The 26,499-nt window shown below is 41.9% G+C and overlaps 1 protein-coding gene across 4 annotated transcripts in view; it reads left to right on the forward strand.

The window, feature by feature from the left end:
- The window catches only part of RIPOR2 (RHO family interacting cell polarization regulator 2), a 97,496-nt gene that overhangs the window by 55,594 nt on the left and 15,403 nt on the right, over nucleotides 1-26,499 (forward strand). For 3 of the 4 annotated variants that reach the window (XM_081919428.1, XM_081919429.1, XM_081919430.1), the window contains exons 2-12: nucleotides 8,718-8,844; nucleotides 10,506-10,661; nucleotides 11,736-11,814; nucleotides 12,476-12,499; nucleotides 13,080-13,133; nucleotides 16,463-16,612; nucleotides 17,779-17,842; nucleotides 21,187-21,230; nucleotides 22,268-22,393; nucleotides 23,461-23,609; nucleotides 24,011-24,140. In XM_081919428.1, coding sequence (XP_081775554.1) covers nucleotides 8,718-8,844; nucleotides 10,506-10,661; nucleotides 11,736-11,814; nucleotides 12,476-12,499; nucleotides 13,080-13,133; nucleotides 16,463-16,612; nucleotides 17,779-17,842; nucleotides 21,187-21,230; nucleotides 22,268-22,393; nucleotides 23,461-23,609; nucleotides 24,011-24,140 — 1,103 coding nt within the window. Of the gene's footprint in view, nucleotides 1-8,717; nucleotides 8,845-10,505; nucleotides 10,662-11,735; nucleotides 11,815-12,475; nucleotides 12,500-13,079; nucleotides 13,134-16,462; nucleotides 16,613-17,778; nucleotides 17,843-21,186; nucleotides 21,231-22,267; nucleotides 22,394-23,460; nucleotides 23,610-24,010; nucleotides 24,141-25,501; nucleotides 25,649-26,499 lie in introns of all 4 variants that reach the window. The other variant, XM_081919431.1, reaches the window with a different exon arrangement.

The following is a 26,499-nucleotide window of genomic DNA, read 5'->3' on the forward strand; positions in this document are numbered from 1 at the left end:
TAAGGACAGTTTTGAAGGCCAACTGTCAACTTGAAGTAAATGCAGAAATTTAAATAATGAGACCAGACTCATTATTACCCAGTTCTGAAGCCATTTGCGACATCTAGGAGCCGTGAAGTGTCTAGAGCTCTTATTTATTGCAACAAGATTTAGGTTGACTTGCATTTCTAGTTTATGTATGCAGAAGTTAAAACAGCAAGACCAAGCGCTGGTTCAATGTGGTCTCCACATAATCTCCTTTGGGCTCAGGCTCACAGACGTTTGCCCTCATCGTGGATACAGTTGCATAGAAAGTATGTTATGATGACCAAAAGTACATGAGTACCCATGGACAAAACACTTACAGAGAAGGATAATTAATGCACTCCAGTGTAAGCTCTTGCTTCATTATTTATTTGTTATACATTTGTACCCAAACCACTGGATATCTCACCAAGTGTACTTCCATTTTGTCCAGATTAATTCTTGTTCATTCCCATGCACTCCAGTACAAGCTTCAGGTGGAAGTCCAGGATGTCTACCATGTTTTGAGATTGAAGGATGGAAACGAGAAATAAATCTGAGTGATACTGGCATAGTGATGACATTCACCAGATCTCCAGATGGCCTCATCCATCAGCTTCATGTAAACATTAAAAAGCATGGGAGACAAGATGGAGTCTTGCAGTACCCCAAATACACCAAAGGCCATGGCAAAGAATGAGCGTGCATGTATGTGTGTGACTGGTTTGTTGGTGTGTTTTAATGTGGTGCCCACAACTCTTCCGCAGGTCCCCAAATGTACCCACAGCTCAAAAAAAGGTTGGTGACCCCTGTTTGTTCTCTACACTGACTGGCAGTGGCTCTCCAGAATTTCAGACAGAAGCTTCCAGTTCTACATGGGAGACCCCAAGAACTGAACCTGAGTCCTCCTGCATGGACTATTGATTTTTGCCATTGACATGGGCCTTCCCAATTAACACTGGCCAGAAACACATGACTGGAGCATCTGCTGTAAAATCACCCAAAATGGATGATTCAATTCGGCCAAGTAAAAAAGTAGAGGTAAAACAACTTGCAATGTATGTTTGCCCAGAAGTAACTTTCATTATATTCAATGACGCTTATTCTCAGATGAGGATGTGTAGGACTGCAGCTTTGCACTATGTGCAAATGTCTCCTGGCAGTCAAAATCTGTTGCATGGATGGTATTTGTTGCTGTGGGCAGAAAAAAAAACATCAGGGGAATCCTGAAAGGAACAGGCACAATTCAATGCAAGGTATACATGACTGGAATAGCCCTAAAGCTGTGGATGACTCCCATAGTAGCATATCACATTTGATTTTGCAAAATTGTTTCTAATTTTTCCAGCAGCTGTTAAGGCGCCTTGAAGGTTGCAAAGTTAGATTTATCATTCTATAAGCTTAGGGCCCCTGTACAATCGCAGTGACAGCATTCCTGACACACAAATGGCAGCAGTGGAAAAGTTCAAAAGAATGAAAGATCTTCTCTCAAACCTGTTCTACTTCTTATTAAAGATTTACTGAAAGGGACACAGATGCTGGTAACTTGCATAAGCCAGTGTGTCTCAGCTCCGTGGCCTTTCCTTCAAGGAAGTAGGTTTGCTTTGCGGATCCTTGAAGGCGATGGTACGGTTTCTGGCTAATGGTAAGGTATCTTTTGTTCCTCTTCAAATACGTTATGATAAATCTTTCCTGAAGGAATGGGTCATCTACAATTTTTGACAACAAATGTGCTGTTGCTGAAGAAGAGCAGAATGAATGTCACTCAGTTGTGATTCTTTGTGTCGTGATTTTGTTCCTTGGGTAAACTTCAGGTCTTCTGTGCTCACTTCAGAGCTTAGTCCAACATCTGTCTCCTTAACAACATTATCGGTTTGATCTGATCTCTTCAAACCAGAGACCTGAGGCTATACCAGGGTGCATTTGAAGCTCTTGTACAGGTATTCTTTCCACATTGTTTCACTAGAGTAGGCAGCTATGTACACATATCCCTTTGCACATGTGGAATTTTGGCCCATCTCTTCATGTAGATGAGAAAGTTTTATGTGTTTGGAAGCTGCCCAGAGTGGCTGGGGCAACCCAGCCAGACGGGCAGGGTATTACTATTACTATTACTGTTACTATTACTAGATTCAGGTAGGTAGCCGTGTTGGTCTGATGCATGTACATGAAAGCTTATACCCAGAACAAATTTAGTTGGTCTCTAAGGTGCTACTGGACAATTTTTAAAATTTTTTTATTATTTATTATTTATTATTATTATTATTATTATTATTATTATTATTACTATTATTAGAATTATCTCCAGGAGCACATCCCTCATCTGTAACAGACACCTGAATTTGACCAGCTCAAGATATTTATATTGTATGTAAATGTAAATGGGTGTACCATTTTCAGTTCTTCAAATCTCTCGGAAGGATTTTGTTTCCCTAAGTTTTACATTTGTAATTCTGCTAATTAGTCTGTAATCAACAGAACATAAACATCTGCATAAGAGATGGAACCAGCGGAGCCCCTTCAATTTATCACATTAAAGCATTTGGGCAGGGGGATATAAATCCATTCACGAAACAAATCCTGTCCTCAGGCTCTCTGCTAACTAAAAGCAGAAGTGTGGAAATGGAAAAAGAACTCAGAATTAATATATTTAACTAATTTAGAGAGTTTCACCAGCTGAACGCAGTCACAGTAAAGCACAAGTTCAAATACAGCCATAGAAACCAAAAGAAAGAAAGGCATGCATAGAATAGTGTCTTCTCAGTATGTGTGGTTTTCCCCATGAACAATCACTCTGCACATTCCTTCCCCCATGATGTTTCTTAGTTCCTATCTAAACATGTTCAGCATCATTCAACAGTCTGCTTTGGTTTTTCTGTGTAAGCAGTTGTACTAGGTACAGATACATAGTGTTATCAAACTGCAGAGCTTATGGTTAGCAGAAAAGACCCATGCTCACATCACAAGGCATTTTAAATTATCCTATCTAAGATGCTGCCTTACTCATTATAGGCAACTAGCCAAGTTGCTATTTGCAATCATTCATTAGTTACAATTTTGTAGCATTTTCTGTTGTCAAAACAAAATGGTTTCTTCATTCAACACTTTGCTACATAGAAGGCACATTATGGGTGGTTCATTCAGCCTCAAGTTAAATATTTTGTAGAACAAGAATTTATGTACAAGCACTTTAAGATAAATATATATAAATGAAGCATTAAAATATTTTCCTCAGTAAGCAGAGGCATATTATGGATTTGAAACAAACTTTATTCAGCAGAAAATGGTCAAATTGAAGTCCCAGAGGCAAAGACTTACCATGCACCTTTCACTGGAGCAGGTGTGCTGAGCTACAACTTCCATCATCCCTGATCATTGGCCATGCTTGCTGAAGCTGATGGGAGTTGTAGTTCAGCAACATTTGGCAGGCCCAAATTTTTCCATGACTGCATTGAAGGGTAACCTGAAAAGGGCAAAATCTAAACTACCGTAATTCATTCCTAATTCCTAAAATGCTGATCTAACTAAGCCCAATTGCCGGCTCAGTTTCATTGTGTTCCATCTATGGAACTCCTTCCCAAATAGCATTCAGTCTTCCCACCACAGTGGACACCTTTTAACAAAGACTCAAGATGTTTTGGTTTGTCCAGGTGTTTGGAACATGAATTGTTCTGGTGTGGGATTGCGGTTGAATAGATAGCGTTAACACTCCACTCCAAACTTCATGAGCAGTGTGGGATTCCAGGGGTTGCAGTTGTACTTACCAGGGTCTGTATTCCTTTTGGGGACAATGAGGCACAGCGGAGTCTGGGGTGTTTATGATACGTGGTTTATTTACACAAACATACAACCCTTGTCTAGATGGAGAGAGTGCAGAGCTTTCACAACCCAAGGAAGTTCAGTTCCTGCCACTGCTGCAGCCATGGATTCCAAGAGACCCCAAAGAACATGTCTAGCCCTAGCAATAGCATGAACAGACTGCCCGCCTTGTGCTCTGGCCTCCCACCTCTCCAGCTTGCAAAAAGGACACTTTTCCCTGTTTGCTTACCTCATCACCCACTGTATCCCTGGAAACTACTCCCTCCCAACTGGCTGGGTCTCCCCCCACTGTGTCCAGCAGCATCTTTTGTCCTGTTGATAGCTTTCGTCAATGGGTTAATGGCTGACCATCATCTTCTTTTGTCCTCCTCACCACCCACACTCAGTGAGCTCTGCCAGGCTAGTCTTCCTTGTTAGCATAAACTGAGCCCAGAGATTCCCATGTTTGGCACAGTTTAGTCAAATCTGGATTAATTCTAATTTTTACGGGAATCCAAGAATTATGGGTGACTTGCATCCACATGTCCCCTAAATGGGTTCTGGGGCTTTCCTCAACCCTCTAGAGCAGATTTGGGGAGGTTAGGGGCTGAATGCAGAGATAATGCAGTGGGAGAGAAAATCCCACTGCACAAATGGAACTACTTCATTGGATAGTTGGTTTTATCCCATTGCTAGCATTCTGTTATGAATGAGCTTTGCAGTGTACACATTGGTGTTTTTCTCTTATTCTTGTTTGTGCTCTTAGTTCCTGGTACCTTTATTTATGGTGAGTTTAGATATCCTAAAAACCACCTGGAAGCCCTTCTCCACACACACAGGGATTTTTGAAACCTGCCTGATACTAAAAATACATTTGCTTTATATAAGTAAAGGTTGAATGTCCATTCTGTCCTTACATCACGTCAAAGAGCAACCAAATGCCAATTTCTATTTTAATCTTTGCAGAAACCCTGGGAATTAGGGGCAGGGCTGTACGATGGCTCTTTGAATGAATGCACTCAGTTGCTACCTCTTTTACAGTGTCATGGTTCCCAGTTCAAATGTTGCATCACTCTTAATATAAAGTACAATGTGCTGAACTGAGAGATGTGTTCTCAAGCCGTTACAGTAATATGCAACTTCTTGCTCATCAATTTGAACTGAAAAAGATACTAGGCCACTATTGTCAGAAGTTACTGACAAAAAAAACCCAAACGTGACTGACCTTGCTCTCCATGTCACTCTGTGTCACCCACAACCCTTTCATTTTGCCTAACAAAAAGTTCTGTGTAAGTCAAAAGCCTGCCTATTTCCATCCTGATGTAATTAATCCAAATGAAAGCTGTCCCTTTACATTTTTTTATTATTATTTTGTGGGTTTCACATGCATCATAAATGATACTTAAATATATCAGGAAGCCTGCCAAGAGACATAAGTGCAACAGGTAAAGGTAAAGGGACCCCTGACCATTAGGTCCAGTTGTGACCGACTCTGGGGTTGCGGCGCTCATCTCACTTTACTGGCTGAGGGAGCCGGCGTACAGCTTCCGGGTCATGTGGCCAGCATGACTAAGCCACTTCTGGCGAACCAGAGCAGCGCACGGAAACGCCGTTTACCTTCCCGCCGGAGCGGTACCTATTTATCTACTTGTACTTTGTGCTTTTGAACTGCTATGTTGGCAGGAGCAGGGACTGAGCAACGGGAGCTCACCCGTCGCAGGGATTCGAACCGCCGACCTTCTGATCGGCAAGTCCTAGGCTCTGTGGTTTAACCCACAGTGCAACAGAACCGTCCCCAATTCTGATTCTCAACACCTTGCATTTAGACGTGCCCTGCCTCTCATGCTAAAGGTGATATACCACCATCATGGTTACTTGCCTTTGATACCTTTATCTTCCATTAATTCTTCTAATCCCCTTTGCAAAGCCACCCAGGCTGTTACTCATTACTACATCTTGTGGGAGCAAATTGCATAATTCAGCTGTGTGTTGGGGGAAGACTTACTTTCCCTTCATAGTGAATCCATCTTGAGGATTATGCAGAATGAAAAAAAAATATTATTCAGCATTTCTTCCCAATGTTAAAAACTCTCATTCATCCTTAAACCATTTAGCATCTTTTGCAGCCTTCTGGAATGTGTTCTCTTTCATATCATCATTGGTGATTTCAGCTTTATAAGGAGTTGCAGTGTTCCAAAGGAAATGGCATTTATAGTATTGGTGATACTTTGCATCCACTAAGGTCAATTTGTAACTGGCTTCAGTTGCTTTTGCATAAGGAGTCAGAGAGCAAATGTATTTTTCATGATGCTTTTAATAGTGTGCAACCTTTGTGCTAGAGTACAGGTGTATTACCCTAGCTTCAACAAGTCCTCTCTTAACATGCAGTGTCTTCTAACACACATTCAAAATTAGTCTCTGTAGAAAACCCAGTGCATAAGTGTCAGTGTGTGAAATGTGCAGTGCAGTCTTGAAAATACTTGTGGTGTTATATTTTTCTTTGTCTCCTGGATTAAATGTTTTGTAAAGAGCTGTTGGCACTTACTGATGGAGAGGGGAGGGGTGATGTGCGGGTGTGTGTGTGTGTGTGTGCTAAGTGTAAATGTGTGAGCAATGCATGCAGGTGCTCACAGCAGAAATTGCAACCACTTCACTCCTCCACAGCCCTCTTGCTGCTGTGCTACCTAGAGCCAAGCCAAGGTTTGGCTTAGCATTCCATCCAAACCAGGGTCCATGGATTTCCCCGCTTTGGTGGGGGGTGGGGTGGGGCATGAGCTGTAGCCAAGGTTTGTTCTTGGGTAACCCTAATGGTTTAACCAGTCTGCTCACCAGAATTTTAAGTTCCCTTCTTCTCCTAATTGTGATTAGTGAAAAATCTCTTTAAATTTGCTGGAGGCATGATTTATCTTGCTTGAGATTGGCACACATATGCATTCCACAATAACAGAGTTTTTTGGGGGGGTTATTCCTGTGTGTGCATTAACAAGGACCTGATGGAATATATTAACTTGGCAGTGTGTTATTTTGTTTTGACAGGATGAGGCTTTTGACTAAGAAGCAGCTCATCATATGCAAATGAACTGCTCATAATTAACACTAGTCTTTGCTATCCTTCTGCTGTTTGATGTGCTGTATAATGTTTTTGCCCCTGAACCCCATATGCCTGCCACTGTTTCTGAGCTCTTTCCTTAATAGCAATCTCTTAAGTTTAGACTCAAGGTTCGTAACTCCTCTAACATAACCTAGGCAAAGTCAACAGTTATCAGTGTGTAATTCCCACCTTCCCATTGCTTCGCCTTTTGAACCCATTTGGAGTTTGTGGCTAATAACCGCGTGAAGTGTATTTTTTAAAAAAAACAACAACAACAATTACAAAAGTAGAATATCTCATTTTGCAAAATGATGTCAATGCACATTAAGATAACACAGCTGTCGTTTCATTTCTAGCTTGCTAGATCTGAGAGAAATTCGGATGCCTTTGCTCTCAGGTGCAATCAATGGTTTCACTTTGTGCAGGGCCCAGAAACATGTTTTTGGTCCTGATTTTAAGCATTTGTTTTACTTAGACGGGAGCTGAAGAAGTTCAACACTCTGCTGCTGTGCTGATATAGATAAATGACAGAAAGAGGACAGTCCCATACCATAGAGAGAGAGAGAAAGGAAAGGAAAGGAGGAAAGCCTCAAAATAAAAAATAAAAATAGGGAACTTTAATAAAACAGTAAGTTCTCTATTGTGTTTCAGTGGAAACTTTTCTCAAGGGCACAATAATTCAGTTTTGTTGAATTATTATAATAAGGGAAGCTCTGAGGTACTAAGGCTTGGAAAGAGTTTTGATTTTATTCCAAAGTTTATAAATTTCCTCCTGTATGGCTCAGGTACCTTGATGTTTAAAATAATCAGATACAGAATTTTCTTCATGTATCTTTTAGTTCTTTAAGCATTTAAGCTCAAGATGTTGTTTTTCAGCAGCACCAATAAGTACTTGGTGAAATACACGAGACTTCTGAATAAGCATACATAGTATTTGGATATAAGACACAATTTTGTATAAATTCCATACATAATTCAGAGCTTCTGACTAAAGAGCAAAAATTGTCTGCTTTCCTAATTACTGAAAAAAATGAGTTTTTGTTAATCAGTTTGCATACTTTTACTTATGGTTCCTGAATTACCACACTGATAATATTCTACCTTCCCAGCCTTTAAATGCACCCACACTTCTCTGCTTTCTCCTCTGAATGAAGATGCTTGTAGGGCTCTGGCAGTAATCTCCCAGGTTTCATTTCTGATACAGATAATCATTTTTCTACTCACGCAGACAGTTACCCCAAATATTCCTCATCTTTGATTCTATCACATTTACTTTTGACAGGGGTGGGGAAGCAATATAATTAGTAAATGGATGTAGACTTTTGTACAAGCTAGAAAAATAAAGCACATTGGACTTTGCATTCCCGTATGACCAGTCATACACCAAGTCAATAGTACACATGTGCTTACCAAGTACAGTGCTATAATCCATATTCATTTGCCCAATTCATTTTTCAGGAGCAAGAAGCAAAGTTCTCTTTGCATGCACACAGCTTTGTTGGAACACAAAGATCTCTGAGACACAGCAGACTTTCCGTGGGTGTCTGAGAGCAAAGGAGACAAAGAGGGGGGAAATCCATGGAAATAAACAGATAACATTTCTCAGTCTCCTACTTATAGAGATACCTCTGGTCCTAAAATGGGAGTTCTGGTTGCTGAAAGAAAATGCAACTTTATTATTTAGAGACTTGAATATCTTGAATGATCTCATGAGTGGTGTAGTTAATTTACCTTCTATTGTCCTGAAGCTGTAGTTGGGGAAGCTGTATCTTAAACCTGCCTGTAACTTGCCATTGCACCTGACCTCCTTACTCTTACCTTGCAGGAATATCTTCCAGATTCCCAGAAATCATGTCAGTAGGATCACACTCGTTCTCCCCAGGAGGCCCTAATGGGATTATTAGAAGTCAATCCTTTGCTGGCTTCAGCGGTCTCCAGGAAAGAAGATCAAGGCAAGTAGCAGCTCCAAAGCCAGGCTTTCAGCTTGTAAATAGGGGGTGGGAAGCTTTGTTGGGGTCTGTTGTTGTTATCCCTTTGTTATCTATTGCAAAGGATGCCTCAGTTATAGACCTGACAATATATCTGTGGTGAGATTTAAATTAAGCAAACAGAAAACAGCTCTGGCTTTACCAAAGGTTATCTCCTTGACCTATCATGTCTTTTAAGACTTCAGCAAGGTTTTTCATCAGCTTCACAATTGAGGGAGGGTGGTGGAGAGCGGTTACACGCAGTCATAAGAAAACAAAGGAAACCATTCCACAGGGAATGCAGTCAGGGTCTAGCCCTTTCATTCCCTTACAGATGTGTCAAACAGTCTGATTTCCTTTAGATCCAGTTTAATCTTAAGTGCTTCATGGATTCTCTTTGCTGCTACAGTAGGTTCAGACATGCTGTTTGCAGCAATATTTCTCAAGACAGTGTGCACTCACCACCACAAATCCAGAATATGGAAATCAACATTATTATTTTTTAAACAGGTAGCAGTGTAGGCCAGGGTTGGAGCAAAAAGTCAAGAGTAGGCAGCAGCCCGTTTTTTCTCCTCTTCCTAGGATCAAAGTCAGCAACCTGGCATTGTTGGGCAGCGCTGAGCATCTGAGTCTAGCTACCACAACACCACAATGTCCACACTGCCAAAGGCAGCACTATATGGAGGAAACTGTGGGAACTGAAAATGGAGGACATAAACAAAACATTGGTGCTGCCAAAGCTATGCTGGCCACCAAGCCCCACTGATGGAGGCAGAAACCCATCAGAGGGTGCTTAGCTGAGGGCCCACTCAAACTTGAAGTTGTCCCTGTCTCCGTCCTGTGTTTCTGTGCCCCTTTTGTCTCTATAGCTGAATATCATCTGCAGTTTACGTGACATATAGTAATGTTCTGGTATTAATGATGCTTAGGGATAGATGGCTATTACACATCAACTTTTTCAGCAGTGTTGCAGAACTCCCCTCCCCCCCATTTAAAGCCAGGGTTAAGCTTGTTGCAGGTTGCTTTTTTATTTATAGTATTTACTTGATATTAACTTTTTCCATATGCATACAAAGCATAAAGGCAAAGAGCTCATTGCAGGTTGACTTGAGTTAAGGCCCTAAGCCACCAGGGCAGTCTCCTGCAAGAGCTCCATTAAAATGACAGAGAGCAAGCTGCTTAGCTCGTTTGGATTGTGCCTTTGTTTAATATTAATTACATCCTGCCTAAATATGAATCAAAGTGGTTAATGGCCTGAAAGATCCACAGTGCAATAACCTGCCCTTCTCTTCTTCTATTTAGTTTCATTGCATGGTACATTTTAAATCTATTGTTACTCACACTCAGCCTTTGCAAGGGGACCCACTGCAGGTCTAAATAAATCAAAAGAATTAAATCAAATTCAGTGGCACTGCACATTTCTGCAAGTGGAATATCAGGTGCTGATAGAATGTCATGTTTGCTCAGACCTATTAACCCATAAACTTTTCCTCCTCTGGCAGGCAGCACAGTAAGCAGATTTCTTTGAGTCGGCAAAGATTAAGTTAGGGAAAGCTCCTTAGGCGATGCTCCTTTGAGATAACCAGATAATCACGATTTATACCTTTTCTTCCACCCCTTGCTCCCCTTTAATGTTCGTTTTGCAGGTGTAACTCCTTTATTGAAAATTCCTCTGTGCTCAAGAAACCCCAGGCAAAAGTGAAGAAGATGCACAATCTGGGACACAAGAGTAACAGCGCTGCTAAAGAGCCTCAGCCTGAAAGGATGGAGGAGGTTTACAGGGCCTTAAAGAATGGACTGGAGTAAGAGCTTTTATAAGTCTGGAGCAGCACTAAAACTGTCTTTACTGCTCTGCGGAAGAACAACTTGTTGCCCCCCTGGAGTGAATAAGACTTTAACTTCTGATGTCAAAGATAGGTTTATCAGCTCCCCAAAAGCAATGAGTTCCTGCTTCTCCTCTTAGCAGCTCAGGGCAGATCTGCAGAATCTTTAGATGTTCAGCCACAGTGGTACAGCTGGGTGATTTTAGACGCTGGACTTAATGGGCTTACTTGGGGCGAGTGACTTTAGATAGCTGTGTGTATTACTTTAGTTGTGAAGCTCACAGTTCACAGCTCTCTTTGCGCACACGCTCACCATGTGCTTTACAACTGCTTTTACATTTTCTTTATTATTAAGAGAGAGAAACAAACACAAAACAGTTTGCCAGTGCTGATTAAAAAGCATAATACATGAGCATGCTTTTGTTATAGAAAGGGAGCGCATAAATTTAATGTTAAAATAATAAAATGAGCATCAGAAGCCATATGCATGTCTGGCCAGCTGCCCCCTGACTATAAAATGTTTTTAAAGGTAAGAAGAATGAAAGCATCCCATCATCTTCTGATTTAAGATTGTGCAGATCCTTACCCAGACCACCTCCACTCTTTCCCTGCCTACCATGGTGGGAGCATACTGCCAACATTAGCTTTCACTTGCCCACATTTTTGGCAGATGCAACAGGGACTTCCATGGTGGTGAAGGCACTGCCCACATCCCCACCAGTGAAGCCCAGAAAATCTGGTACAGAGGGAAACCTCAGCTGCATCCAAAAACTGTTCGGCCAGTGTATTGGATTGAAGGGGAGGGGATAGACTGCTCTCTAAGACTGCAATCCTATACACATTTACCTGTGAGCAAGTCTGACTGAATTCAGTAGGACATGCTTCTGAGTGGACAGGATTGCACTGTTAATTAAGCAAACTTTACTTGGTTGAACAGTTCGTGGCAAGAGTAAAACTTGGCAAAACAGCTTTTCTTTCCACAGAAATCAGCAATCGGCACTTCATTACTGAAACGTAACAGGGCTGATGTGTCACTTTTTGTTATCTTTGCAGTGAGTATCTGGAAATGCATCAAACAGAGCTGGATAAGTTGACTGCTCAGCTAAAGGACATGAAAAGAAACTCACGGCTGGTATGTCTTTGTCGTAGGACTCAAAACAGTAAGGAGGTTCAGTTAGCCGTAATGGAAGTACAGTCCCCCCATGAGGTCTCCAGAACCAAAGATTTCAAACTAGGAGGCATTCGTGTTAAAGTGTCCATATGTTAAAAATGTACTGTCTGGGTAGAACCTTCCCTCTTATATTGTAATTTTATGATGTGGCGGCAATTGTCACAGATAGATGATCTCGCTGCTGGAATGCATTACACTTTAGGAGCTGTGCTACATTTGAATAAGGCCCCAACACAAAGTAGTGCCTGACCCACACTGTTTGGTACTGTTCCGTGTTGCCATTCACATCATCACTCAAGGCAGATCCATTCGGTCAGTTTCACTCTTTCTTTACTAGTTGCTGTTTTGTGCAAAGCCACACGTGGTTCTCTCACAAACAGCGCTGCAGAAAACCCAACATTGCTAGGCATATGGTGATGAAAAAAAATCCAAAAGTTGTTGCATACTTTTAGAAGTCTTCATGATCTATCTACACATTACAGGGCCAGCTACAAAAGTCGCTTCATCATGGGGAGGGAAAACTTGCCTTCTTAAATTAGCTTAAGGCCCAAGACAACAATTCAGCATCGCACTTGAGAGAATGTCTACTGAACTATTAATCCTTTCATTTCATTCATTACAGGGGGTGCTGTATGATCTAGACAAGGTATGTCTATCTGCAACTTTTCTGCAAAAATAAATGTTAAACCCGGTCTATGTGGCAGCAGACCATAAGATTAGTTGTGCAAGGGAACCTTTCTGATTGCGCTACAGTTATGCAAGGAGACAGTAGAAGGATGGGCATAATTGGTCCTTATTCATTCATTTTGCAACTGCAACTTTTAATCCAGAATAATTATTTCAGAGAAAGTGGTTTGAGGATTGCGGTATGAACTCAGTATTGCCCTCAGGAAGGTTTTGACCCAGACTTCGTAATAGTTCCACTACTATATTTTGAGGAAACTGGTAAAAGGCTGAAAAAGCCCCTCTTTGTCTAAACCCTCACTGATTTTTACATTTTCTTTTAGAAAATAATCTACTTTCAAGTACATGATTCTATTATTAATTACAAAAAGGTTGCTATGAAATTAAAAGTATTCACCTTTAAGGAAAGGCAGTGTTGCTTCCGAATGCCAAACTGGTTTGACAGGAGAATATGACAGTTCTTCAAAAAGGCCAAATCAGTTCAGCTCATCTCAATTGCCTGTCATTCTTCCCATTCTAATTATTTTTAATTTATTTTGCAGCAAATGAAAGCAATTGAAAGATATATGAGAAAGCTGGAGTTCCACATCAGCAAGGTAATCAGCTGTCCTTTCATCTTGCTTTTAACTTTGTTCTTAACCTATTTATCAAAAGCCAGTCTAGCATTCTCCTTTATTCCACAGAGATCTCCTCACAAAGCACCTCTTCAAGAAGGTTTGGGTTAGGTGGTATTGCTTATGTCAGCTGCAAGTGGGGTGTGGGGATTCAAGGGAGTTCACAATGTGCCCCCAGTTGTTGCCACCATTCAACAATTCAGTATCGCACTGCCCTGAGGCATGTTGCAAGAGAAGGTAGGCCCAGCAAACACAACACAGGCACCACTGTTCTGTGCATGCTCCAAAGGCTGATACAGGCAGTCCAGTTTTCCACCCAGTTGCTAGGCAGGAAACCTGCCAAGGGGACTTCAGCGGGAGATGGGACATTTTTCTCTGCCATCAAGTGAACCTGCAAATATTAAACAAAATATATCCACTTCAGGTTAAAATATGTGCATGCTATTTAGCTAATCCTTTCCCATTTTGACTAGGTGACTAATTCATATAATACTAGTAAATTCTTGCCATTTTAATGAGAGTGTTCCTAGAGAGAGTGCCTGTGTATTGCTTTGATTCTTGAGGGTGAGGGTCCTGCATCTCTAATTGAAGAGACACCTTGCATGGACCACAGAGTTCCGATAGTTGACGGCTGTGTCAGTAAATGCCAGGCTATCCTGTGGACCAAGTAATTGGATAAATTAAATTCTCTTCTCCCTCCCCTGAGTTGCAAAGCCTGATTAGGCCCCCTGCAGCGGCTATTTGCATTTTTACAATGATTCACACAACTTGAAGATACTTAGGTATAGTTACCATACTTTGGCCCTGTGCTAGCAGTGCCATTCCAGTGTTACACTGCAGTTGTGTCCCCAAGGGCAGCCCTTGCTTATAGCAAGGAGCATAGCAGCAAGTATGGTTTGTTTGCCTGCTTTCAGCTAAAATATTCTGTGCTAGGGCATCCAGAACACAGCTATTATTCCCATACTCACGGATCAAATATTCATCAAGAAAATAGTTCTTAGAATAATATGTTCCCTGCCAGCAAAATGTCATGCAGCAGAGTACTTTTTGTTCAAGTCCCTCCCACTCAGAGCTAAGTGATTTTGGTGTTTTTAGCGAAGAGTGAGTTGCTACAGAGCTAATTCCACACTAAATTGTTCAGCATATTAGCTTTCTGTTCTGTAGCCCATGGTGACAAATAAAAGGGACTTCATGTGAAGCAAGGTTTTATGAGGCCAGAATGTAAGCAACTAACTCATGGAAACCTTTTAATGGAAAGTAGCAAAACTTAAGCTGACTGACTGAGGACCAGTGCATGCTGGTCTTCCAGTGAGAGCTGTGACTCGAAATTATACTCTGAACAGGAAACAAAGCAAGGAAAACAGGAAATGTGGTAACTAATGTGTAGCTCTGTAGCACAGCAGATGGGTCTGTGATAACTCCACTCAGAAAGAGAAAGAGAGTGCAATATCACACCACACCCTTGTTAACAGAAGTAAATGGCAAAGTAAACATTTTCTAGGATGGAGACAGTAGCCTGACCCACAAGTGCTATACCATTTACAGCCTTTCTAAACTGCCTCCACTAGGACTGAGCTTTGAGGACTGGCGCATAACATAATACTAGCTGTAATGTGTGTTGTAGGCATCTATATCTTATTTTTTAATGAAGCAGGTTTGGTTAACTAGTTGTTGCTGTTGACATCTGTCTGTCTCAAGAGACAATGGAGTGCACTTCTGGGGTGAAGTCAAACAGCTGCTTTAGCAGCACCAAAGTGACCTCCCTGGGACGCAAGCCTGGGCAGTGTGTATGGAGGTTCTGGGCTGCCAGACGACAAGACCCCTCTCTTGATCTTGCTAATGTGGTCCAAAGAAAAGCAGAGCAATACATTTGACACCAGCTTGGCTGCAGGAGCTGCTGGAACAAGGCACTATCTTAGGGACTCCACTCTGGATTTCTGTAGGGTTTACTCCTTTGCCTTTTATTCTCCTGAAGATACCCCTCAAAGCAGCAGAGATTTAGGATCAGAGTTTTCCTTCTCCTACATGGGCCCCCCTCCCAGGTTGATGAGCCCCATCTGCCCCTCACTTCCCTGTACAGCACATGTAGAACCACCTTCTTGACTGCTGGACCCACTACTGGTCTTGCCGGCTCAATCTCTCAGAGCCTGTATTCACACACAGGATCCCTAACTCACCAAAGGTTTGCGATCCATTGGTTACCCTCACCTGGTTTAGCCAGCCAGTCAAAGACATTTCCCGGGGTGTGGCCACTGTTGCATGCTGACAGCTTCTAGGATCCACAGGTGAGAGCTGCATGCAGGGTGGGGACCAAAGGTGGAGAGACTACCCCAGAAGGAGCACAATGTGTTCCCCACCAGAAGTACTACCCTAACACACCTCCCTTAACACCCCATACAAACATAGAATTATTCTGCAATACATTTTATCCATTAGGAATGAAGAGGATTGGGCTTTAATTTCTGGTTTTTCTCCAACTGGCCAGTTTAGGCATGGACAATGTGTGAAGCATATTATACTGCAAGGATTGTCAGTGTTACTTGAGAATGATGGATGAACTTTCTCCAACTAACGTGTTGTTGTTTAGTCGTCTTAGTTGTGTTCGACTTTCCGTGACCCCATGAACCAGAGCATGCCTTGGAAACTCACTTCCTTCTCAAAGCTTCTCCTTTTTTTATGTCCATGGAGTTTTCTTGGCAAAATACTGAAGTGGTTTGCCAGTTCCTTCTCCAGGTGGATCACATTTAGTCCAAACTGTCGGCTATGACCTGTCCGTCTTGGGTGGCCCTGCATGGCATAGCTCAGCTTCTTGGAATTATTCAAGCCCCTTCGCCATGACAAGGCAGTGATCCATGAAGGGGCCAACTAATGTAGAAGCTTGAACTTTCTCTGGAGGAGCTACTTCAGTGCAATACAGTGGCATATTGCTGATGCATTTTTCTTATTCTGAGAATTAATCCAAGCAACTAAAGCTGATAAGCAGGGATCTTTTGTAAGTTTTTAAAGAAAGCTTAATGAGAGAAGGGAAGGTTTGAACAAATTATAGAAAAGCACGAGGCAATGACAGAGATACGAGAGGCTGCTGATGAATTCATTGTTGTCATTGTGACATTGTAAATAGGAAGGTGCCTTTTCCACACTGGAATTATTTTCAATTTGAAGGCAGGGGTGGCATCAGCAATGAAGTTGTCTACACACCAATCTGTGTATAGAAAAATATTCTGGATTGCTTCATTTAACTTCCTTTCAGTTAACTTTCCTTTTTATTTCCCTTAAAACAAAACTCAGTGGTCTATTGTTTTTCCACTCAGGTTGACGAACTGTTTGAAGCTTATTGTATCCAAAGACGGCTCCGCGATGGTGCCAGCAAAATGAAACAAGCATTTGGGTTGTCCCCTGCCAGTAGGGCAGCTCGGGAGAGTTTGACAGAAATCAACAAAAGCTACAAAGAATATACAGAGGTACATGATGGGCCATTGCACGTAATCCTCCCCGGGTTAAATTTACCACTAATTTGTGGTTGGAGCATTGATTGAGTTGTTATAGTGCTGAGAAGACAGATTATCGATTGATCAAAGCATTGAATCGGCTGCCACTGATATTAGCTTCATACGTGTGCAGCCTTGTGGATCCTACCGCCCAGAGTGGAGGTTCATACTGTGGACCTCATCTTGCTAACTCAGGAGTTACAAGAGGACCAACACTTGTTCAGTGTTAACTGCCCAACAGATATTGGAACTGATTTCGTCCTTTACCATGGAAGTAATTGGCAAGGAAATATTCTTTCACCAAGGAAATCCTGACTGGTGTCATAATTTCAATTCCAGATTTTTTTAAAGGTATCTGGGAGAACAGAGGTTTAACAGACTGGGAAATTGTCTACCAGGGGCTTCACTTCAATTCTTCCAGTGCCTATTTCTGCGTGGAAGAGAATGAGCTTTAGAAACACTTGTGTGGGAGTTCTGGACTTGGGGGGCAGAAGATGGGGCTTGCAGGCTGGAGAGAATTGCAGTGGGGGGGAGCTGGAGTACTGAAGGCAGAGCTAGACTTCATTCCCAGGTGCAGAAGGACTGGGAGAAACTTCTGAGACCCAGAGTTGGAGGGTTGTGGGCTGTTACAAAAAACATTGTTACAAAATTCTTACTTGGAAAGCATTTCCATATGGAAATTGGTGTAAAGCTTCTCTATAAATTGTCACATGTGAAAATTTCACAAGTGTGCATTCACTGTGTATACATGCCCTGGAAGAGGCCATGGCTTTCTAGAAGTCCTGAAAGGACTTCTAAGCCCTGCGAGCAGTCAAAGAATTGCTTGTGCCAGCATTTCATGACTTGTAAAGATGTCAGCCTGGCTCGCTAGAGTCTAGACATTGGGGAAGACTTGCTAAGCTCCTGACTCCATGGACAATGAGGAAGAAAATAGCCATTTCTGGAAGCAAATTTTCATTCTTTAATTCCCTGTTCCTTTCCGCCTTCTCCCTGCTTCAGCAAGAGTCAGGACTGCGTTGGAACTTTCTACATATTTTTTTTTAAAGAAAACAACAACAACCCAGTTATATTGTGTATTTTAAGGCACTTCTATATTTTGGATAGTTGAACTGATGCTAGTCTCCTCTTTTCCCACACAGAACATGTGTACTATTGAAGGAGAATTGGAAAACCTAATGGGGGAGTTCTGCATTAAGATGAAAGGTAATTGGTTCACTTTTCATTACTTTCACTGCACAAATAGCACAGGGAAAGTGCTGTCTCTCTCCCTCTCTCTGTGCTTGTGTTTCTGAAAACACAGAGAGCACAAACCAATATAGATGAGAGGTTTGTTTTCCTTCTCCCATCACATTGGTTATGGACGCTTAAGAACCCCACTATTCTGCTCAACATTCAAAGCAACAGGCAGCAATTGTACATGGTGAAATATCAAGTATTTACAGCACATTTTCCTAAGATTTTCAGCATGCGTTGTTCTTCAAAGTGAGATGGTTGGGGTGAAGCTCGGGGGACAGCTAAGAAATGCTGTCACTCTCAGGGATTCTGAAGACAAAGAATGAGAGTATTTTTTAATACCTATCTAGATTATAATGGTAGGGACGTGGGTGGTGCTGTGGCTTAAACCGCAGAGCCTAGGACTTGCCGATCAGAAGGTTGGAGGTTCGAATGAACACGACGGGGTGAGCTCCTGTTGCTCGGTCCCTGCTCCTGCCAACCTAGCAGTTTGAAAGCACGTCAAAGTGCAAGTAGATAAATAGGTACCGCTCTGGTGGGAAGGTAAACAGCGTTTCCGTGCATTGCTCTGGTTCGCCAGAAGCGGCTTAGTCATGCTGGCCACATGACCCGGAAGCTGTACGCCGGCTCCCTCAGCCAGTAAAGCGAGTGGAGCACTGCAACCCCAAAGTCATCCACGACTGGACCTAATGGTCAGGGGTCCCTTTACCTTTACTAGATTATAATGGGAGTGTAATATATTTCCCAGAATCAAGCTTTTGATTTTTAAAAGCACAAGCTCTGCCACTGAGCTATGGTCCTTCACAAACTGGGCAATTGCGATTTTGTCATTCCACATACTGATGTTGCAAAAGCCTGGTTCTCCTTTGCATGTGAACCCAAATAAACCTGTGCAGTAAAGGTTTCCCCAGAAAGTAGTAATGAATGTAGGTGCTGGGATTAAACCAGAAAAAAACACTTTGGAGCCTATGTTTCTGAAAGCTGGAGCTTAAACCCTAACCATATATGACAGGATGTACTAGACTTTCATTAGGCTCCAATGTGCGCGGGAGCACAGCGAACTGATGCATGGGCAGTTTGGGGATGCCTTAAGAGTTTTTCACTTCTCATTTGTTTTCACCAGCTTCTGTTTGCCCCATGGTAGGCCATGTGTTTAACAGGGGAGATGGGCTGCAGAGATCAAGTTGTCCTATACTAAGGCATCCAAAGGGAGACGGAGCCAATGGCAGCGTGCTAGTAAATTTAAATTATTTATAAATAATAAATAAATTAGAAAGTGGGAGGTAATATGAACCTGAAAGAGGGCTGCATTGTTCTGGAAGTTGGAGCAGTGCGGGAGGAGGGCAGGAGAAACAATGTCTTTATTTTCACAGGCAGAGGGAAAGATCCCCTTGGCTATAAGAATGAAGCTACAGGGCACAGCCGTGTCAAGATATGTTAGACCAGCCATTAGTGCAAGAGTGACATTTGCCCCAAATAATGTTGTTTTAATAAATGCTATGTGACAGCAGAAAGGAAACCAGTTTCCATGAATTAAGGATACTGGGACTCAGGAGAGTCCTGTGTCCTATTTCCGAGTTTGACACAGGATTTCTGTGTGGCAGGTTTTCATTGATTAAAACAGAGCACCTTTTCTCCTCCCGGCTGTTGTGCCAGTATGAGGTTTTCCCTGTGTATGTTATTTAAGTGAAGTTGCTCCGGAATAATTATTTTGTAGACCGCAAATGAATAATTTCTCCAAAACCCCTTTTAAATACATAAAAAGTCAGCACAGTTTGTGAGGAGCTGCTGCCACCAATGGACTGAAAATAGGAATGCCATTCAGCTACACTCCCCTTGCCGTTCCTATGTATTTAGGCCACTGCCATCTGATTCCATAATCAAAACTAGTAGTTAAGGCGAGCTGTTCATAATACAGCAGCGTGTCTTTGGTGCCAGTGTGATCATGTAGATGAGTGCCTTATGATTAATGATAATAATGATTGTCCCTCATTTAACCTTCATCTTTACTTTCTTCGTGCTCTGCCTGTCATGTAGAATGAATGTCCCAAATCTGTGTCCCCAGTCAAGAGGCCCATGTGTGTGCTGATATTCCTGAGTGGGGTTACCCTTTCACTCCAGGAAAGAGCACACCTAGTAGACAGTTTTTCACCCTTCACAACAGGGAGCTGATCCCTCGTCTTACATTTCTGGATAGTCAAATACCGTATGTGTTTTGTATGTGGAATGTGGGAGTGGGGAGCATATTTGGAGTGGCCCTCTCTGGTTCAGAATTGTGAGGATTTTAAAAGTTAACCCTATTTCATTAATTAATTACTATTCACACGGTGGTGCTGTGGTCTAAACCACTGAGCCTCTTGGGCTTGACGATCAGAAGGTCGGCGGTTCGAATCCCCGCGATGGGGTGAGCTCCCGTTGCTCGGTCCCTGCTCCTGCCAACCTGGCAGTTTGAAAGCACGGCAAAAAAGTGCAAGTAGATAAATAGGTACCGCTCCAGTGGGAAGGTAAACAGCGTTTCTGTGCGCTGCTCTGGTTTCAGTGTTCTGTTGCACCAGAAGCAGCTTAGTCTTGCTGGCCACATGACCCGGAAAAAGTGTCTGCGGACAAATGCTGGCTCCCTTGGCCTGTAAAGTGAGATGAGCACTGCAACCCCAGAGTCCTCTGCGACGGGACTTAACTATCAGGGGTCATTTACCTTTTTTTATTCATAGTAATAGTAGCAGCTGCTGTTACTACATGGAAAGGAAGGTAACTGATTGTCCTCATAATTCTGCCTATTTCAAGAAATATAATCTAGCAAAGCCTGGCATATGGGGAGGGAGAATGTAAGATGGAAGATTTTGCAGTAGCCGAGTGCTGCCCAATGCATTGCTTGTTTGAAGATGAGCTTGATTCTTTATCTGTCTTGGAGAGCTGTACTTAAAGAGCCTGGTCAGAAGTCAGCAGACAAATCCTGCCAGGGAACAGAGAATAAATTAGGCATTCAGGGCTCCCAAATAAATGAACCTACCAACTACCCCAACAATCTCCCCATGCATCCCATAATAAACCCTAGTAACAGAAACAATAAACCAGGCATCCATCACTACCATTTTCAGAGGAGCAGTAGTTGGATGGAGCAGCTTGGATCCTCCTCCTTTGGCGAGAGAGGAGGATGGAGTTCAGAGTTCAGAGTTGCTCTCTCAATGGCATAAGAGGTTTGGCAGCATTGTGGAGTGTTAGTGATCAAGTTCCAAGTATAGAGTCACTGATGTAAGAAAGAGAGGACATAAGCATTTCTTCTGAAACGGATCTCAAATGTTGTTGGCTCCTAGGTCTGGCTGGTTTTGCTCGACTTTGCCCTGGAGACCAGTATGAGGTGAGTGGCTTTGTAAAAATGGCATTTTCCATCACGTTCAAAGGTTTCCACATGGCATTTCTTCCTGTTCTCATATCCTGCACAGCAAGAAAGGTCCCACTATTCTCTATTTATGGATGAATGCACTCTGAGCCTTTCCCACGTAAAGACTATGAAATTGGTCCCCGAGAGCTGATGGATGGCTAGCAAGATAACAACAGATCTTTCTTTAGCTTTGTTTTGGAAGGGTGTCAGCATGCCTCTCAATATTTTGTTCTTGGCATAAGTTTTCTTCCTCTTGTGGCTCCCATATCCAGCCAGGACAGGCTGACTTGAGCTGATCAATTAGAAAAGTTCAAGCCAGCCTCTCTCTCTCCCTTTCATTGCCTTTCTTTTCCCCCTCAAGGACAGAGATGTAAGTTCATCAACAAGTAGAACCTACAACGTAATCACTTGTCTCTGGCCAGGCCACAATTTGTGAGTCTGCGCTCAAGTGGGGTACGCTGTTGACGCTGCATGAAAACACATTGTTTGCATTGACATTCAAGGTTTCCAAGCTTCCATAGCACCCCTAAACAAAAGCGAGCATTCCTTAGCTTTCTCTTCTTCCTAATGTTCTAGAACTACAGAGTACAAATCTATTCAGCTTGTTCTCTGGAAGATTACAAAAGCTATGGTTTACATTGTCGTTGTCATTGTTTTTAAAAAAAGAGGTTGAACAGTAGAATGCATAGTGGTGTTCTGTCACTGTGCATGCATTGTAGCTACAGTGTATTAGGTTGGATAAAACTCTTATCCTTCTCACTATGGTTTGTTCAAAGAGACAGAGTGTAAGAGAAACAGATAGTACAATGCCATTGTCATTTTTTAAAAAGAGGTCGAACGGTAAAATGCATAGTGGTGTTCGTCACTGTGCATGCATTGTAGCTATTAGGTTGGATAAAATCCTTATCCTTCTCACTATGGTTTGTTCAAAGAGACAGAGTGTAAGAGAGAGAAACAGATAGTACAAATATGTGGGTTGTGAGAACACACTAGTACTTTCTCTTTTTTCACAGATTTTCATGAGGTATGGCCGTCAGAGATGGAAACTGAAAGGCAAAATAGAAGTCAATGGCAAGCAAAGCTGGGATGGAGAAGAAATGGTCTTCCTCCCTCTTATCGTTGGGTTGATCTCCATTAAGGTATCAGTATAAGTATAATGGTTTTCATTTAACTAGCCACATGTCAGCCAAGCAGGACTATAATGCTGCTCTACAGGTAGTAAGCAGTGCCATTCAGACTTCCCGCTGTTAATTGTATTATGTGTATTATCTTCATACATTTATAATCCCTCCTTCTTTTCATCTTGGAATCAAAGGCAATGTGCATGTGGTTCTCCCACCCAGTCACTGACCAAACTCAGACCCACTGAGCTTAGGTTCAGCAAGGTGCATGTGCCTTCAGACCATATCCTGGATGCCTTTAATTTTTGTGAGAGACTCCAGGTATCCCTCAGTGATTTTATATATTGAGTCAGGTAAGGAACTCGGTTGTCAGTGCGTCACCACCCTTCTCAACCATACTCTTTTTTCAAAAAGTGTTTTTAATATTGTTTTCAATACAGTAACCCATCCTGGGACCTTAGGGTGAAGGGCGGATAGCTGCCAACAACAACAACAAATATAATGCTTATGCAAAATTGAATCCTAGGTAATAATATGAAAGCTGCAGTTTAGTGTACCAAAAAAACCCACAAATGGCATATGTTAACAAAAGTGTGCTAGGGCAGCCCACCTTTCTTGTCGTGGATAAAACAAATGTCCCTTAAAAAGGCAGATTGCTCATGGGCATAACAGTCAAACGCTGATTGTTCTATCTTCCGGTTAAAAAAAATGCAGTATTATGTAGCAAGGCCACTGTAGAAAAACGTGGAATACAGCGGAACCTCAGTTGTCGAACGTAATCTGTTCTGCAAGACCGTTTGACTTCTGAAATGTTCAACAACTGAGGCGCAAGGGGTTGTCAGCAATTTCCATTGAGAAAATGAAAAAACATGCAGCAGAAGCCGTTCGACTTCTGAGGCATGTTTGAAAACTGAAGCAATTACTTCCAGGTTTTCGGAGTTCGGGTTCTGAAACGTTCAGCTTCCGAGACGCTTGAAAACCAAGATTCCACTGTAGTTGACTCTAAGCACTGCTACCAAGCTACTGTGCCATTCATAATACATAGTTATTCTGTTTCTAATTATTAACATGTGTTGCTTTTGAAGGTCACAGAAGTTAAAGGCCTTGCTACTCACATCCTGGTGGGAAGTGTTACCTGTGAGACAAAAGAGTTGTTTGCTGCTCAGCCTCAAGTTGTTGCTGTGGACATCAATGACCTCGGCACAATAAAGCTGAATCTGGAGATCACCTGGCAGTAAGTGAAGCTGACTTGGTGGTTGTGCAAATGGTGCTTCAGATCAAGTGGGTTCCTGCCTCCCTGACCATAGTCTTTTGCTTCTCTAATAAGGAGACTGAAGAAAAAACTTGCTGTAAACTAAGATTAGTAATACGAGACAAAAACCATAAGGTTTCATATTTCAATATGTACTTTGACCCTCCATGACTATAAAATGTAAACCAGTAGGTCATAGTTATTCCAGATTAATTAACACAGAGTACCAGAGGGTTATCCTGTGAATGTGTTGTTTACAGAGACTCACTGGGAAGATGATGGAGGTCCCTGCTCTGATGACCTAAAAATGAACAGAAAACAAGGGTTCCTTGTAACAGTAATTCAATCTAATGAGAGGCTTTTTCTTTCTTCTTTTTTTACAGCCCATTTGATGTTGAGGACTTGACCCCATCTGCAGGCAACACAAACAAAGCATCCGCTCTCCAAAGGAGAGTGTCCATGTATAGCCAAGGCACTCCAGAAACCCCGACCTTCAAGGATCACTCATTCTTTGTAAGTTCAATGCGCCTCTCTAATACGGACTCAGTGGATAAATAACAGTTATAGTCAATGCATAGTTTCACACCACTTTGTGATTACATAAGTTCAATGCTGATGCTTCTCAATGCTCTTCTAAGCTTTTTTTTAAAAGAAAAACAAATTTATTTCTAACTCCTAATAACCACTATTAAAATACCTGTCCCCTTTAACTATGATAGCAGTTGTTAATAGATCCCTTGCTATTACCCGAGTTGCAGTAATATTTTAAACATTTTACCTTAATATGTGTATTCTTTATTTGTAAACAATCGACTGCTTTATTGATAAACCGTTGCACATAAAAAAGCTTCATTGCAGAGATGATGATGATGATGATACATTAAAACATCAGTCGTTAAAAACTTCCCTAAACAGGGCTGCCTTCAGATGTCTTCTAAACATCAGATAGTTGTTTATTTCTTTGACATCTGATAGAAGGGTGTTCCAGAGGGTGGGCGCCACTACTGAGAAGTCCCTTTTATTGGATGGCCATAAATTTGCTTTAAAGGGGGGGGCTGAAGGCAGTAGCAGCATAAACATACATTTGATCATTTAAACTTCAAGACTACTTTAAACATATATATTAGTTGCACACCACCCCAGTCCCCGAGCAGTGCAAGATTCCAGGGTTTCCAGGCGTGCTTACACAGGGTTTGTATTTCCTTTGGGAAGTGAGGAACTGCAGAGACTGTGGTGTCTTTATGATATATGGTTTATTTGCTCACATATATACAACCTGAGCCTGCAATGGAGGGCTTTGCAGCATGAACACCCCAAACGAGTCTTGTTTCCCCCATACAGTAGTCACAGCCTTGGATTCAAGCAGAGGTCCAGCATGGCTGTCTCTCTCTCTCTGCTTGTTGCTTTGCTTCTAGGTCATATCATAGCCAAACTCAACTCTAAACTCTGGATTTTGTTCTTCCCACTATCTGCAAGTTGAGGGAGAACCCTCACTCATTTGCCCTTTCCAAATAGATTATCACCCAGGCAATGACCTCATCAGGAAGCCAGCCTGGCTTATATTTTAACAAGTACTGGATCCAGGGGTTCAGGAATCTAGCCTGGCTTGATTAGCTTTTAACTCTTATTGGATCCAGAGATCAGAAGGCTTGATCAGATTTTAACACTTGTTGGATGCAGGGATTAGAGACATCTGGCACCCACAAACTCAGATATATATATGAATCATTTATTGCTATTGTAGCACCCTATAGAGGCCTTTGACATGTTCTAATTTCCAAGAGTTGCTTTAGCCAAAGATTCCTATAACGTACAGTCTCATATAAAAGTGATTTAGTTGAACTAATTGCTTCCTTTTTGCTTAATGGTTGAAGAAATGGCTGCATCCTCCACAAGACAGGCTCCAGCTTTCCATTTTAGATCCTCTGCAGGATGCTTTCTTTGACAAGCTGCGCCGCAGTCGTTCCTTTAGTGATCTGCTGTCTCTCAGGCTGAGACCTAGAGCAGGGCTAGAACATTATGTGAGTCTTGAATGGTGGGAGCTCTCTTTATAAGTTATCTCCCTGCATTGCTCAAGCAATTACTCTTATTTTCATGCTTGCCCAGATTCTGATACTCTCAGTGAGATCTGTCTAGTTTGCTGACCGTGTGTTGAATAAATTATTGTACACTCACGCTTGGAATTAACTGATGTTCACGGTTGACCTTAGTTTTGTAACCTCTTTTTAGACAAGAGAAAACATATGAACATTGGAAGAAGACATATATACATGTATGCATGTATATATGTATGTACATTGAAGGGGCTCATATCTTGTAAACAATATTCCGGCAATATTCTATATGCAGGATAGAAAGAAAATTTAAATGGGGACCAATTTTAGTGAAAGGCAGGATGAAAATAAAATAAAATAAATTTGATGCAGACTAGAAATTAATTGTTCACATTTATGCCGCATTGGGGTTTGAGGCTGTTTCTCTTTGAAACAAAATAACAAACAGCCTCAAACTTTAAAAGTGTGCCTCAATTTAGTGTGAAAAATGCTGAGCGAGAAGAGCAAGATATTCTCTAACACTTTAACCTGTTATCTGTCAACATGTAGTAATATCATCAAAGTCATGCTACATGGCACTCCATATTTTGCATATGGCCAGCAAACACAAATCTTTTTGTTCCTCTGTTTTGTGCATGAAGTTAAGTAAGTTTGCAGTACTTTTCACAGAACATCAGTTCAGGATTGGTTTAGAACTTTCCTGTGCTCATTCTAGACCAACTCTGATCTTTTCTGTTTGCTGTGTTTTTTTCTGGCCTACTGATATCTTCCTGTTCATATCATTTCATTCCAAAAAAATCAGTATAATAAAAGGTAAG

Source organism: Podarcis melisellensis (assembly GCF_964234715.1).
Source record: "Podarcis melisellensis genome assembly, chromosome: 7".
Lineage (NCBI taxonomy): Eukaryota > Metazoa > Chordata > Lepidosauria > Squamata > Lacertidae > Podarcis > Podarcis melisellensis.